General features: G+C 33.5%; 1 protein-coding gene across 1 annotated transcript in view; it reads right to left on the minus strand.

The window, feature by feature from the left end:
• The window catches only part of KrT95D (phosphofurin acidic cluster sorting protein KrT95D), a 129,516-nt gene that overhangs the window by 90,431 nt on the left and 21,968 nt on the right, over positions 1–17,117 (minus strand). Inside the window, exons 5-7 of the mRNA XM_076503589.1 lie at positions 7,058–7,183; positions 3,798–3,948; positions 852–1,060 (exon numbers count right to left, since the gene is read on the minus strand). Of these exons, the coding sequence (XP_076359704.1) occupies positions 852–1,060; positions 3,798–3,948; positions 7,058–7,183 (486 nt within the window). The remainder of the gene's footprint in view (positions 1–851; positions 1,061–3,797; positions 3,949–7,057; positions 7,184–17,117) is intronic.

The following is a 17,117-nucleotide window of genomic DNA, read 5'->3' on the forward strand; positions in this document are numbered from 1 at the left end:
CAACAATTAAAAAAAGAGCATTATGAGACTTGTGCTACTTAGACTAAACACTTGTATTTTCATGTTATAGCATGTAGTCATTCTAGCAAGAATAAAACATAATTTATATTTATTTCTTAATTTTTTTATGATGGTTATGAGGTTGATCAAATGATAAACTACACATAGTTAAAGTATAGAAAATAACAAAATATAAAATCTTACTGAAAACAAATGTTTGAAATGTATTCAAGAGCTTTTACACATTACACAAATAATATTTGAGATTTCTGGGACAAAGAATAGCTTTTTAATCATACCATGAAATCACTTTGCACTCAGACTGGTGACAAAAACAGACTCAATATTTTCACAGATCTTCAAATATATTTCATTAGATATCTTATTTTATGCACAAAATACTTGTAATCTTTACTATACATCTATCACATTTTGTGAAGATACACATGCTGTATCAAAAATTAAAGTGCAAATACTTAACATGTGTTAATGTGTAACCAAATCTGTGTGTGTATTGTACTGACCCCATTGCAGAAGGGTTAAATAATTTTTAAACTAAATAATACACATAAGCACATAGTAGGTATGGCATTTGTATCATTCTTACATAATAGCACAGAAACACAGTGGATTAGAATGTTAACACAGAAATATAGGATAAGTTAAACTCAATTGTGATTGAATAGTTAGTTATATCTCAATTCTTGCCTGTGTTATTATATTGAGATAATGCAAATGCCACTCTTACCAACATGTTTGCATTATGTTTAAAGAATCAATAATCACCCATAATTACACTCAATTCGTTTTTTTTTTTTTTTTACTTGTATCTATACAAATAGGTATAAAACCTGATTTGGGTCTGGCCTTTCCTCTCCATTTGCAGAGAGAAGTTTGTGATCTAACACTTTTTGAAAATGAGATTGTCTTTGTTCTATTCTTCGACTGGGATGAAAATGTCTTTGGGGAACTTCTAGAGCAGCTTCACTGTCACTACCTTCTTCATTAGAGGATGAATCTTCATCATCATCAGAAAAGTTGTCACCCTCTCCTAATTGCTCTGTACAAGGACATATAATCAGTGAGGTCTCATTTTTCTGGAAATGTATAATACACAAGTTTAACACAGATTATTTACTATGTACCAACTAGTAAGAGTTTGTTTTGTTTTTTAATTCCGAGCAAAGCTACTCAAGGGCTATCTGCACTAGCTGTCCCTAATTTAGCAGTATAAGACTAGAGGAAAGGCAGCTAGTCAGCATCACTCACCACCAACTCTTTGGCTACTCTTTTACCAACAAATAGTGCAATTGAGTGTCGCATTAGAATGCCAACATGGCTGAAAGGGCGAGCATGTTTGGTGCGTTAGAGATTCAAACCTGCAAACCTCAGATTATGAGTCGAACGCCTTAACCTACCTGGCCTTGCCGAGCCACAAGTAAGAGAGGTAGTACTTGATAAATAACTTTTCTGCTCCAATTGCATTAAGCAGTTATGAACTTTATTAAATTTGGACATGCTTTTTTCCCAGGATTTTCTTCTGTATATAACAAAGTATATTTACAAGAATTACATCACAGTAAGTGAAGATTGTCCTAATCTTTTCAAAAATCCAATTACCTAAAGCTGAAGTATATCCAAGTCTATTTGCCTCTTATCATTGGTGAAGTATTTTATAAATAAATCTAAGTACTTTCAAACAAACCTAACCTTGGAGCCTTTGATGAATGTACATGTATCTTTTGCAATTTTCCAGAAAGAAATTGCACACAATTTACTTATCTTTCAAGTTAGAATTAAAAGAATAAGTTTGAATTTCAAATTAGATATAAAGAAAATTTTCATACGTGTTGTGGTATTCACTTTTAACACATTTAGGATAACAAAAAAATTGAACATCTGTATTCAGACACTGTCAGACAAAATCACTATTGAAGTGGATGAACACGCAAATTATACAGTTAAATGAGAACCAAATTATAATGGGCAAAGCATACATGTTTATATCTGTTCATGTGATCAAAAACTCTTGCACTATCTATTGTATTGCACCATAAACAATAGTTTATACAAATTTCATACTTTGGGCATTTCAGACAATTAGAAAAATAACTGCAGTACATGTAACCATTTCTTTATAAATGGAACAATTTCAAATAGTTTCCTTACAATAAGAACACAACTTTCATTAAGACTGTACAAGAGAGGTTTATCACATCTGAATCAATGTAATTTTTGAATGTATTACTAAGAAACTGTGTTTTATAAAAAATTTGTCAATAAATGGGACAACATTTAATATACAAAAATATTACGGTTTATTTTAGTACAACGTATGAAAATCTTGAGCCTTGTGCATTGAATTATTTTGATGCAATAAGTTGCACATGACTAAAGAGCACAATCCAAACCCTTTTCCAGTGCAGTACTTCCTAGTGAAAAATCCTGTTTTAGAAAAAGTTAATTTTTATAAATATTTTTACAATGAGGTATGAATACTGTGATTAGTAATTACACTAGCACACAACCACCCACTGGATGTCATTTCTATTAGTGTTTAATTTTAGCATTTAGTGGGCTAAAAGTAATGAGAAATCTAATTTTAGTATTGAGTGAAAATGCTAAAGTTCATTACTTCCTCCCCATATTTTATGTCCACTGCATCGTTAATTGTTTAAACATATTAGATAATAATATGTTTCTGTACATACACTAGATATACAAGATCAACATGGCTGATTCTGTGTGAAAGAGTTAACTATTTTGACTACCATATTAATCATAAGAAATTTAGTTTATCAATATGCAACCTTTAACTAATTAAAACATCATCTACAACTTTTATCACAAGATTTACATACCATGAAAATGACATGGCACACAAACAGAAGTACTTTAACAGTAGTTGAGATCTAAGAGTTACTCTTGTTTAGGTACAATCTGTAGTTTATTTTACAAATATGATACAAAACATTTAATAGTAGGCTTATTCATTTTGGGCATGTTGCTGATGGTAAGCCAAGCTTTGAAATTCATATCTTTAACCTGTATTTTAGCAGAAAACACAAGATATTTTCAAATAGATTTGCTGCATAACTGAAGTAATAGTTTTATGCTTTCAACATGCAGTTTCATCTAATACACTCAGATCATCACTAGCTCACCAGTTGCATAAAAAAATATTTTGAAAAGTAAGTTAACTAAAAAAAAATGTTTTCCTCATGGTGCTTTGTTTAAAAGATGCACTATAACTCAGTGCAATAGAATTACAATGCTAGATAAACTCTGTAAACAATTACATATTTAAAATCTCTTAAAACCAATAATTTAGACATATCCAAAATTACTATCAAAACTAGAACAATAGTATTTCTCTTATCATTGGAAATAAAACCTTTCCTGTAAAGGTAAGAATAAGTATTTAAAACAATTTTTTACAACATGGAAAGTTACATAACTAAAGGGATTTCTTTAATGCCACATTACTGGCAGCAAGTGCCATGGTCAATTTTGATGTAGTGAACATTCTCATACAATAATTTTGTAGGTCCGTTAACATTAGGGTGTTACACACGAACTGCACTGTACAGTAAATACCTTACATCATATAATTTTAACAGTCATTCCTTCCCCTTTTTAAATCAAATTACTTAAATTCTATACAAAGTACAGAAAATTAAAACAAATGTCTTTTCAACTAAGCTAAAAAAAATTTTTTTTAGGTATCTATTCAGAGAAAATTTAACTCAAGTTAAGTCTGAATAATTCTGGTTTATATTAAAAAACAAATAAGATACCTGTATGTAAGAGTGATTTTTGTCGTTCTGCTTCTTCATGATCAACAGGTTGGCTGCTCACAGCTAGCATGGTAACTTTAGCTGTGACTTCACTCTTTTCTTTAACATCAGAGTAAAGTTCCAATTCTTTGTCTGTTGGCCGTTGTAAGACCTGCATTTATATAAATATCAAACAGGAATATATAGCTCAAAAAGAAATTTACTTTTTTTATAACTGTAAACTACTTCTTTCAACGATACCAAGCATTAAATATTTAGTGTGTTCTCCATTTCTGCATTCCTCAACTATTTTTAATGTTTATAAGAGAGTACACATTAACATAACTATATCTCTCAGTCACTTCAAACTGAAGTGGAAACATAACCACTGGAAGCAGAGAAGCAACTGATGATTTTACTTTTTATACTAACCAATAACATAACTTTGAAGTATGTCAAACATAATTCCAAGTACAACACTTCTGCTGCACCAAGTAGAGATAAAGAAGCTTAAATTAAGGTAATATAGGAAATATTAACTGACCTATTTTAATGAAATAAGCAAAAAAATAAGCTGGTTGATGAAAACCATATGTACAGGTAGACGTTTTGATGTTGACAGTAGTTAGATGTGAAAGATGTCATCTAGATGAACTAAATGAAAGTAGTAACTAAATACACTATGATATATTTGATATGAGAACAACCACAGAATATTTAATGGAAACCTCTTCTTACCATAGGCATACATATAAGTCAAAGAAAAATTGTATAAGAAAAAATGGATAACGTCAGGGTCATATATCTCTGGCATGAGATAAACGTGAGTCTGTAAGACATATAAACCTGTTTAAGTAATATTACTTCTTATTCTACTCACCAACTGATATGAAATCTGCAACTTCCCCAAACAAGTGTCAATCTAGACCCCCAAATACATAATAATTGGTTAAGGGTTAAACATTGATTCTGAGTGAAGATATGATTTGGATTCTCCTTCTGTCCAGTTTACTTTCACAATACATGAGTGTCCAACTGTGCATTTAACCACACACTTTTTGAGGAGCAACAGTCATTCACTCAGTGTATCTAAAGTAACAAAGAAAAAAAGATTCTACTAAAACATTTGGTGAAAGCACTAAACCAAATATACAAACTTGAAACTGTAAAAGCAATTGCTGATAACCAAACAAACAGACAAAAAGCAATATGATGGCAAGTATCTGTAATATTAACTTTGGGAACCCAGAGACATCTCAGGAAATAATCCAACTGTTGGACATGTTTTTTTCTTGAAATGGGGAACCACTGGAAAACAAAGATAGAAGGGTAGGTCTCCTTTCCATTTGAGAAACATGAAACACAAGAATAAAAGGCATCATTTGAGTTACAAAGATTTACAGTACTCTCAATAAATGTAAAAGACTCACCTGGAATTTTTTCTGGTACAAGAACTGTAATAGAAGTTGGCAAAAATAAGAAGTGTGGGATATCACACATTAATGCTAAGTTCTTTTCAAATATTTCTAAAACCTAACACTAAAACAGTAGTATTACAGAGTTTCACAGGTCCTTTCCTATCTGCCTCAAAAGACCCTTATGAATCAAATAACCATGAAATTATTTCAAATCGAACAGTTTGTTACTTAAAAGTTATTCAAATGCAGAATTGCTTAGAAGAGTAAAAATGTGGCCTTGATTTAATCTAACAGGATTTCATCAAAATATTAAAAAGGATCTTGGAGCAAGAGCATGTGGACAATGCACTTTAAAAAATATTGAACAATTTAAATACTAAAAAGAGGAACAGTACATCACAGAATACCAATACAAAGAAATGGATTTGGGTTCCATTAAGTCGAGCATATGCAAAGGTACAATAAGTGAAGAATGAGAGAAAGCAAAAAAAAATTGATTCAGTATAACCTAACTTGACAAGAAAAAAAAAAACAACACCAACAAAAAAGAAATGCCACAAACTGAGACACGATTTTATAAAAATAATAGCTATATATCTCCTTGTATGAACAGTGAGAAGACAGAAAAGCATAAATGTTCTCATGCAATGTGAAGGAGAATCTGTTGAGGCTCCTTCATCTTCTAATCATGATTCAAGGCAAACCAACTTTGATGAGAAAAAAGGATCACAAATTTCTACAACTCAAAAATGTTTAGGAAAAATTAGTCTTTCAAGAATAGAATAAAAAATTCTTTAACATTTCAACTGATCTGCAAAAACAACAATCTGGTATTAGATTTCAAGTACTGATGTAAACAAATGGAGATACAAGTTTAAGAACCTTGATCAAAATGCAAGGATACATTACAATCATCCAAAGGTTTAAACATTAACTCCTGACAAATTCTATAAAGTCTAGGATGAAACTGAGAAGGCATTTTCTCTTACCATATCCATCTTAAAGTCACTTCAGTCTGGTTTCAAAGCACTAGAGACTCTTTCATATGAAATATCTTTAATTAATAAATAATGAAAACAAACACAAGATCCAGCAGCAGTTGTAAAAATTACTTCAGAAACATTAGGCAGAAGATAGAGCAACTTTACCATATGTTGAACATCTTAGATTGAAAACATAACTACAAGAGTCAAGGTATTACAACCTTTGAATTAAAAGGTCAATAAAACAAAACTCATGATTTAAGTGAATGGAAATACAGAAATAGGAATCAAAACAATTCATCTAATAAATATGTAATATACAACATAACCGTGATATGAATTAAGCCTCACAAAATAAATATTACTAGGACACAATGCAATTCAGTGTATTTAGAGAAGTATGAAACATGACTATATAGAACTGGTTATATAAACACTAGGCAAAAGTCATTAAAAATGTTACTAGCTAAAGACACCATGGAAAACACAAACTACTATATAAAGATTACAAATGTTGCAAATTGTAGACAGTAAAGGAATGAAGTATGCTATGCCTAATTTCTTTGCATAATTCAAAAATCTAGTTAAAATGAAAGAGGGAGAAATAAGGTATCAATTTTAATTTTTGTATAAAAACTAAGTGGTAGAACACAAACTACTAAATATAAAAAAAATCTGAATGAATTATTCAAGTGTAAGAAAAAATAGTCAAAATTTACAGCAAACAAAATTGTGTTTTTGGCATGAAGACTAAATATATCAAACAAGAAAATTTCAGAGTTAAACTACTCAGTTTAAGTAAAATAACTGATCATCTCTAAAGAAACAATTTTCTTAAATTTGTATAAAATATCTCATCATTCTAGCCAAAATAACTGACCTCAGCCATGTCAATGATTCCTCCAGCTAATGTCTTGAAACCAAGAATAGCACGATTTTTATAACGTTTTCTTCTTTGAAGCATTATCTGTAGTTGATTCCCTGTCCTTTTTAAAAAATGAGGGTACTAAAAAAAATTACAAAAATTGATATTAAACTGGAATATTTTCTTTTTAAATAACCCTACTGTTGAATACAGTACACTTTTAAGGTGCACTATTTCTTCTTTAACTACTGTAACAAAAAAAAGAAAGAAAAAGAAACCCCCAAAAAATGACACTCCTACACCATAGGATCTTTTACATTCCAAATTCATTAAATGGTTACCATAAATTCTTAATATTTAGTCTTGTTATCTTTATAATTATTGAATAATTAGTAACTATCATTTAGAAATTCATAGTTCTGTTACTACTAAAACTTTGTTTTTTCTGTTAACCAAAATTACTTATAAAGTGGGAGGATCATCTTCTAAAAGCACTGTCTGGTTTCATTATATTAAAAAATGAATAGTGCCTCTAAATTTATTAATTTTAGCAATTCATTTTTTCATTCTATAAAAGTATCATACATGAAGCTTAGTACCACAGATTCACTTTTAGTGTGAATTACTTAACATTTAAATTTTGGAAATTGCTAAGAATATCTGGGATCCTTAAAAAATTATACATTGCATGATATTAATTTTGCATTTGTATGTGGATTCATTATCTGTAATTTTTCCCATTTCAGCATTAATCCTAATTTTGTTAGCTGTTTGAAGATAGTTTCCTTTAATATCCGTTACCTATAGCATTGTGTACTTTCTAAATAAATCATATAGCCCTTTGCATTTAAAATTTCATTTAACCAAGAGACTATAATTTAGCAAAACAATTTTCTAGATGAAATAATCACAATTTACTAAAATAACAAACTTTAAATAACACGTATAAATTTAATAAATAGCAAGTACTTCCTTCTGATTGAGGAAACTTCTGTGGAACATGAATAATTTTAAAAAATTCATGTGCAATTTCTATACTTAGGTAGATGACAAATTTTCTTTATATCAACGAGCTTTAACTCATTTGTTACAATTATTAAATAAACAGTAATTTAAGGTATGCATTTGTTTCATAATTCACTTATTTTTTGTTCATTCACTAAATTTTCATTCCTTATTATGTCATTTAATATGAACAATGTCTAATGTGCAACTGGTACTAGTTGTTTACAATTTTTGTAACAACCACTAGTCTCTCGCCATGTTAGTGTTGTAATAAAACTATCTTAAACTTAAAGTTTTTCAATTTTACCAATCTTGTAGCTTTGAAAATACTTTTAATTTACAAAGTTTATCTTTACAAAATTTAATAAACTTTAACGAAACATTAAAAGTCTGTTGCACTCACACAAAAGGAAAATCAGTTTTTAATACAGCATTTCTACTACAGACTTGTCTAATTTTTCAAAACCTTTTATGAATAAGACTAAGTGAAATGTAATTTTTTACAACCTATAGAACACCTCATCTAAATGAATACCAAATACATTCTTTTATCCACTTTATATTTTACCTTATTTTATCCACCACAACAGTAGCTACATAGAAATAAGTGAACAGTAAAATGAAGAGTTGAAAATTATGAAGTAGACTGAACACAAATATTGATCAGAAAATTCCAAATTAATTATACTAACAGTTTTAACCCTTAACATTTTCATGTCTGGAATTATTTTAGTTTTATGGTTTTATTGCCATATTTTGCTCACTGGAATAGTAAACTTTCCATAAAAGGCAGCAAATTACAGTGGAAGCCCATTAGGTGTTTCCCTTAGAAATAATATAAATGGCATGTGATCTAAATATTTTATTTTAATGAAGTTTTGCTAGGCTTAGCTGAGAAGTTAAGTTTATGCATTTTTGTTACACTTATAAAAATATAAAAAAGTATATATGTTTGAAATTACTAAACCTAATCAACATAAACCAAAGAATCCTCCTTGACTAATGGCTAACAACAGCAAAACTACATTACAATTGAAAGATTTAAATAGAGAAGAATGTACCCTTTATATTGGTTATAAAATGCATTCAGCCATGTAACAATGTTTAACATACAATTTCAGAACCCTGAGATAGAGAGGGGGAAGGCTTTTGTAATGTGTAACAAATTTGATAAAATTATAAATATCACAATAACAAGATAAAAGGGTTTAATTTGTAGTTTATGTTTCCAATTGGTTGGAAGCTGAAGCACAAATTTAAAACTTAAAAATTTCTGAAATGAAGAAATCGAGCTCAGATGCATTATATTAGGTTGTCCAGAAATAAATGTTGTTTTTGAACCGTGAAGTTTGAAAAAGTATAAACTAGTTTTCAAAACATGCTTTAATCAAAATAAGCATCATTTGCTTCAACACATTTTTGCCAACATGTAATGATGCTGTAGAAATCAGTTTCTATGGTCAATAAACTCCCTAAAAGTTTCTTCTGCATCTACCTGGTTTTGAAAGCATTTATTGTTTAAAAAAGCTGTTAAAGTGCTTGACAAAAATGAAAATCTGTAGGGGAAAGGTCTGGGGAATAAAGTGAATTGGGCAGAACCTAGATTCCCAATTCATTCAATATTTGGAGCATCATCCTTGACAGGTCTTATAGTGCTGATTTTACTGATCTTCAGTCAGTACATGCAGAACCCACTTATCCAACTTTTTGATCTCTCCAAAGGTAGTTAGCTATATTTGATTTGCTTATGCCTAACTTTCCTACAAGCTCACATACTGTTGTGTGAAGGTTTGTCTTAACTGTTTCCCTTAACATGTTTTCATCTAAGTATAGCTTCCTTCCATGATCTCTGTGGTCTTCAAGACTTTCATCTCTAAGTTGAAACCTGTACATTCAGTAACAGATCAATGGCTGTATGCCTGGTTAATATTCCATGTAGGTTTGGTAGCTTTTCATACAAGTTTGAAGACAGAGGAAAATCAGATGAAAGTCCTTCTCGTCCATGCTGTCTTGGGAGTTGCAAAACTTACTCTGGATAGAGTTGAAACAGCAGACAATTAAAACACCTTGTAGGTGACAAATATTGGATTAAACCAACCAACCAACAATAAGTTACTCAATATTCAAGCTTTTAAATGTCATCATGAGAAGTCCAACATTTATTTCTTGACAACATAATACATCGAAAAATACAGATTTTTCATATATTTATTTTTGTAAATTAAAATGTTAGAAATATAGTAACAAAAACTTAAATTGTACAACTCTGTTTCCATTGATAAACTTATTTAAGTTTAGAATGTAACAGGTTAACCTGAAGATGACCTAAGATCAAAACATAGTTCTGCACTTTAACTGAAGTTTTAAAACTCATACTAATCGTATTTAGAATACATTTTACTTCTCAATTAATACAGTTAGCTTGCATCTTTTTCTGTAGCATTGCTATAGAAGTTTGTGCCATTGTATCACTTTGAAGAAAAGGTGTTCTCTCTAAAATTTCTCAAAGTTTAACCATTTCAAATTTCTGTTAAGTGTTGAAATTAAACCATGCCTTTTGTTTTTCTTTTTGTGTATTCAAAACTAAACCTGACACTGGAAGGGTTGTTTTCATATAAAAATTGCAGTGTGAGAAGTTAATAACCTGTCTATCATTTTTCCACATGGATGTCCACTTAATTTCCCTCAGCATTTATCTGTCAACCTGACTGTACATTATTTATTCATTACCCTGTTCATATCTTTTATTTTAGTCATATATCAATCTGTTCAGTTTTCCAATTGTTTTTGAATTTATATTTTATTTCATTCTTCAAGCCCTATAGAGATGTGAACACTTTTATTAAAGTGTTCAGTGTACATCTGCATGTCAACTTTCATAGTTGAAGTAAAAAATCATTCTAGCAACATTCAAACAAAAAAATTTAACCAAAAAATATTTTATAATTGATATGTTGCAATTTTCAAAGAAAGATTGAGTGTATTTAGACAGATAAATTAAAAAAAGCACAAATCTAGATTACTGCACAGCTTATACAGGACAAAGGAGAAACCCGGGTCAGAATAATCATACATGAAAGAAAGGGAAAGAGGTTGGATGGTGAGAAAAAAATTATCTTTTGCAGCCTAAGTGTTAAGAAAGAAGGAGCATTCAGGGTAAAAAAGATAAATTACCCTGTCCTGTGCACAAGGCATCCACAGCAAAATATTATAGCAATGGCTCCTGTAAGCAAGAAAAAAAAATTTACCTAAGGCATATCAAAAAAGAAGTTAAAACCCCTCTAGATACAAAGCTTCCACTAACACGGCTCTAGGATCTTGAACAGGAGACAAAAATGGTGAAAACTAAATGCTAAGGAAACTCAGAAAGGCAGCAATGATATAACTCCCACAGAGAGAGTAGATCCACTGAGAAACACCAGATAACTTAGAGAGCAGTCTGTTGGAAAAATCAAAATTAGATGAAGTTATCAGGGTCTTAGCTTCTAAGGTATCACAAACCAACACCAAAACATGATGACTAAAAGTGCAAAGAAAGATTATAACTTGAAAAACAGAGGTCCAGAGGTTGGTTGTGTTTATGTCACAAAGCAAATAGGCTATATGTGCAAGTAAAATTATAGAAATTTATAAAAAGGAATCATGTCAAAACAAAGTCCAATTTTTGAATTAAAAACTAAAATAGCATTAAAAAGCCAATGGCCCTCAAAAAATGAAAAACATTTATAAGGTGGAGAGTGTCACTATTATCAATAACATTGTCCAGCATCAGGAGTAAACTTGTGGATAATATGTGCCTAAAATGGTGCCCTCATTCAGAGTCATAGCAACAGCATGACAGTAAAATGTGGAATGTCAACACAGACCACACATTGTTGCATCAGTCCAAGATAAAAAAAACAAAAACAATGACTTAAAAAAACTGACCAATGCATGGTCTAGTTAGGACAACTTCCTCCTTCCAATCCCTACAGAAACAAGATGGCCAACGTCCAATAGAAGGTTTTATCTGGAAAACTTCATCAAGTTGCTCGCTCCAAGTCAACTGCCAATTGGCTCAGAGATGAGCCTTAAATACAGGACCATAGTCCAAGTATGGAACAGGCAGAGTAATGATAGAACCAGGGAAGACATTTAGCTGCAGTGTCAGTGAACTCATTCCCACAAATACCAACGAGACCTGGTATCTAGAAGAAGTGGATAGAAATAGACGTTCAAAATAAATGGGCCAGTTGGTTTTGAATATTGGCGAGAACAAAGTAATAACTAACATAAAGCAATTCCAGGGCCAGTAAAGAGCTAAGCAAGTCAACATGAATAGTACAATTCAATACTGCTTAGCTTCTATGTGATCCATGGCAAGAGAAATGGCATACAGTTCAGCAGTGAACACAGAAGCTGTGTGGCATGCAGCCACAAAACCACAACAAACCATGGCAGAGCCCACACAGTCACCTGATTTCAAACCATCTGTATAATATGTAAATAGAAGAATGATTGGAAGGGTATTCAGGAAATAGAAGATATTACTTCCATTCAGGAGTATCTGCCTTTCTCAGATGACTTAAAGATAGGTCACACTTGGGGAAGGTAATAAGCCATGGTGAGATGGGCTAACCAGTGGATACAGCAAAGTCATCCATGACAGACTCAACTGATCCAACTGCACCTGGATATGAAGGCCAAAAGAAACAATGGCAGATCGTCTATTCCAAAAAACATGGCACACTGAGGTAGAAAGAAACAACCCCAGGTGAGATGCTGTGCTAAGAATCAAAGTTTTGAAACATACAGTAAAGAAAGTTGCAAACAGCAAAGGTGCAGAGGAGGTTCATGAGACTGCCTATAAACTCTGGACTGGAGAAGTGTGGGAAGCTCCTCACAGTGAACATTTTCAAGGCTGGGTTCCTGACATAGCCAATGACAAGAGACCCATAGTACAATTTTGATCGAATGATGGCACTATAGATCTTTAGCATAGAACATTGATCTGCTTCCCTTGAGGTGGAAGAGAGGATATGGAGGAGGTTCAGTGCCCTTATACATTTTATCCTTAGGTGCTTGAAGTGTGGTATAAAGGTTAGCCTACAGTCAAAGATTAGTCCCAAGAGCTTTGCCTCAGGGACCATGGGAAGCACAACTTCACTAATACGGAGTTCAGGAACTGAGTGAATACCCCCATCGTCAGCAAACGTGCATGCAAACAGTTTTAGACAGAGAGAAAAGTCAAAACCATTTGCTGTGGTCCATGAGTAAATGATTGAGGGCAGTCTGTAGCTGCTGCTCAATAAACCTCATGTTCAACGAATGACAAGAGATGTGGAAGCCATTGACATATAGCTCATTCACAACAATGTGGGGGAATAGTCCAATAATGGCATCAATCTTTATATTGAAAAGTGTAACACTCAAAGCACAGCCCTGAGGGACTCCAAGTTCCTATAGGAAAATATGAGAAAGTGATAAACCCACATGAACTTAGAATAGACTGCCCATTAAAAACAAATTAATAAAAATTGGCAAATGGACACTCAACCCATACGAGTGGAGGTCTCGCAAAATGCCATACCTCCATGTAGTATCATAAGCATTCTCAAGGTCAAAGAATACTGACCCAAGTTGTTGTCGCTTGAGAAAGGCTTCTTTGATTGCATTTCAAGTTGAACCAGGTGGTCCATAGTGGAGCATTGTTGTCACAACCCACACTGGATGGGCAACAGGAGGTTGTTTGAGTCAAGGAACCAAACAAACCGAGCATTAACCATCCTCTCTAATATATTACAAAGACAGTTCATCAAAGCAACTGGACAGTAGTTTGAAGGAATCTTGGGATTCTTCCCAGGCTTAGAGAAAGGTAGGATAATGTGCACGGTGCCACATTTCAGAAAAAGCATTCTCCTGCCAGATTCGGTTAAAAATAACCAGAAGAATAGCAAGGGAAGCAGGAAAGAAATGGCATAGCATCTTTTAGTGTACATCTTCAGGCCTGACTGATATACTACCAGAATGATGGAGAAGAATCTAATATTCACCAGTGTAAAGGGAGATTATAGTCATAGAGACGATTGACACAAAAGGAAAGAGGCCATCACTCTGCCTGACTCTTAATGGATAAGACGATGGAGTATGAAGCAGAAGTGCTAGATACCTGTAAAAAGCTTTTGCCGAGAGCATCAGCTATGCTCTGGACATTAGCAACTTTCTGACTATCAGAGAAAAGAGAAAGGGGAATAGAATTATACTGCCCACTGACCTTCTCAAGCTTTTCCCACATGACTTTGGAATTGGTGGTAGAAGAGATGCTGGTTATGAATTTAATATAAGATTCGTTCTGGCTTTGACATCTTACTTGCTGAGCGTGTGCATGGGCTCGCTGTAAAGCGATGCTATTTAAAAGTGTGGGATACCTATGAAAAAGTATCCTAGGCCTGTTTTTGAGCTTTCCATACCAGTGGCAGGCAGGATTCCACCATAGATGAGGATACCTTGGAAAATGTGTTGAGGTTTTCAAGAATAAACTGAGCAGCTGCCTTGATAAGAGTCAATTACTGCTACCATGCAGTTGTCTATCAATGGCTTACAGATGGTGGAAGGATCAAGTTTTGAGAGAGCATTGAAAGAGGGCCAGTTAGCTTGAGCCAGCTTACACCAGGGCACATGTGTTAGATGGCATTGACCATGGCCAGTTTTTCTCAAAATGACAGGAAAATTATCACTGCACTGTGGATTACTGTAAAGTGAAGGGGAACCAACAGATCAACAGCAGTTAAAGACTGACTGGGTGCATGAAAATAAATATTAACACTTGTATTGAAGAGAAAAAGGATGTGATCCAAGACCATAAGCTCTATGGAGCAACTCCTCCCATCAATATCAGCACCTCCCCAGAGGGGATTATGCCCATTAAAGTTCCCAAGGATTAAAAATGGACAGCAACTGTTCAACAAGAGCATCAAGGTCTGATTGATTACAGGTCTCCCCAGGAGACAGGTAGAGATAACAGTGATTTTATGACCCAAGGGAACATGGATGGCTATGGCCTCCAAGGGTGTGTTGAGTGGTAAAAGCAGGGCAGGCACATGCTGATCAACCAGCATTACCACACCACCATGCAGTTAGCCATCACACAACTTGTCATTTCTGTAAGAAAAAAAAAAACTGCTGAAGGATCGAAGGGTGACTGTATCGGCAGGTTTTAGAAATGCTTCCTGCAAGAAAATACATACAGGATGATTGGAATTAATCAGTACCTTGACATCTAAATTAGAATGGAGCCATCAACAGTCCCACTGTATCAATGTAGCCTTTATTTACATGGAGGAGAATTGAGTGGAGACCTCTTCTGTTTTTGACCATGTCTCTTCTTTTTATTGGATGAAGGTTTATTAACGTCTGTGAATCCTGCCCTGGGTCAATTGAGCAGATCTCTGTCATTAGAAGAAGATTCCAGCAGCTGAAGGCATGATCGAATAATCATTCTGCATCTTGAGGCCAGAGAAGAAGATGGACTTGAGGAAATGCCCAAACCCAGAACCAAAGGAAATAGATCTGGGGATCTGCTGGAAGGAATGGTAGGGACAGAGAAATGTTTGCCCCAAACAATTTGTCTGATAAAGACTAATATCAGAAAATGAAATACAGTTGTTGAAAAAGTTTAAGATTACTGTTCAGAATCAGAGGTTGTTTACCTATGATCTGTTTTTTCACTATTTTATTTTTATTTGGGGGATCCATAATAAAGAAGGAATATTTTGGTGCCCATTGGCCACACCCACCATGGAGCCCTATGAGGGGATGCACTACAATGCCAAACAAGGATATTGCAGCAACACCAGGGTTTCATGAGCACTATACCCAAACACCATCATCAGACACAATGTCCACAACACCTGTTAAGAATGTCCAACACTGGTACTCAGTTGACCCTAGCCAAAGTAGACCAATTGACTGACCCTGAGAAGGCCACCCATCTACAGGAATTCAAGGCCAAAGTGGTGTATTAGGATTGGACCCCTTAACCACCAGGATCCTCTTCTCCCCTTCATGGGTTACTACACAGAGCAAACACATGGATGGATATTTAGATCCCAGAAGAGGTAAACTGAAAGAACAGAACTTTCTTTGAGAGGTCCCTTCACCATGTACAGGAATCCCCACTGAGAGCATATTCCAGTCATTTTCACAGGAGAGTATGCTACTTCTTCACATACTTACTAAAACTACCTGGCCAAAGACCCTCTTTTATGAAGGTGATGAACTATCTGGAAATATTTGTTTTCTCTTCTTTATTAGCCTTCTGCAAACACCCTCTCTGACTGCATCAACAATCATTTGGAGTCGGTGTGACATGTGGCATACATGCTGCCAGATAGATTTCATGGGCATGAACTCAAGATATGTTGCAATGTTCCCTTACCACCACAAGCATAATGTAACTTGACCAAACACTAAAGTTTAATAATGTAGGGAGCAAATCCTATGTATAATGACAGAGGAATTAAATTTTAAGTAGTTCTATCCTACATAGCACACTCCATGATAAAGTCTGCTGCTGTACAGATTTCCATCTTGTCCAAGTACCCTGTTTGGCCTAGCCAACTGATATGGCTAATCTCTCTTCCTTCTTGAATCTTTTAAAAAACTATTTTACATTGCTCTTTGTACCCAAGTCTGGACTCTCCCTCATTCACTGCTTTTTCTGTCAGATCTGAGATCAGGTTGGGAATATCTGACTGCATAATATTTTGAATCTCTTAAATTCATCAATGACTGATCTTGTTTTGGATATCTTGAACTATCCTACAAGAAACTTCACTGGCAACACCAACTTCATTGGGCAGATGTAAGTTATTGAGCAGTCAACACCCAACATCTTGACAACACAGACAAAGAAAAGCTGGAAAAGGATCAAGATCAGTGGCTTACAATGCAACAGTACACAACATAATAAAAAAGGATCTCCATTTGGAAATGATGCCAACAGGGAATTGGTTTAACAAGATAAGGCCTCAGTCATTCCTTAAGCATCTGTAGACTGAATCAGACTGTAAAAAATTTAATGTTATAGACT

This window comes from Tachypleus tridentatus, chromosome 6, assembly GCF_004210375.1.
Source record: "Tachypleus tridentatus isolate NWPU-2018 chromosome 6, ASM421037v1, whole genome shotgun sequence".
In the NCBI taxonomy this organism is placed as follows: Eukaryota; Metazoa; Arthropoda; class Merostomata; order Xiphosura; family Limulidae; genus Tachypleus; species Tachypleus tridentatus.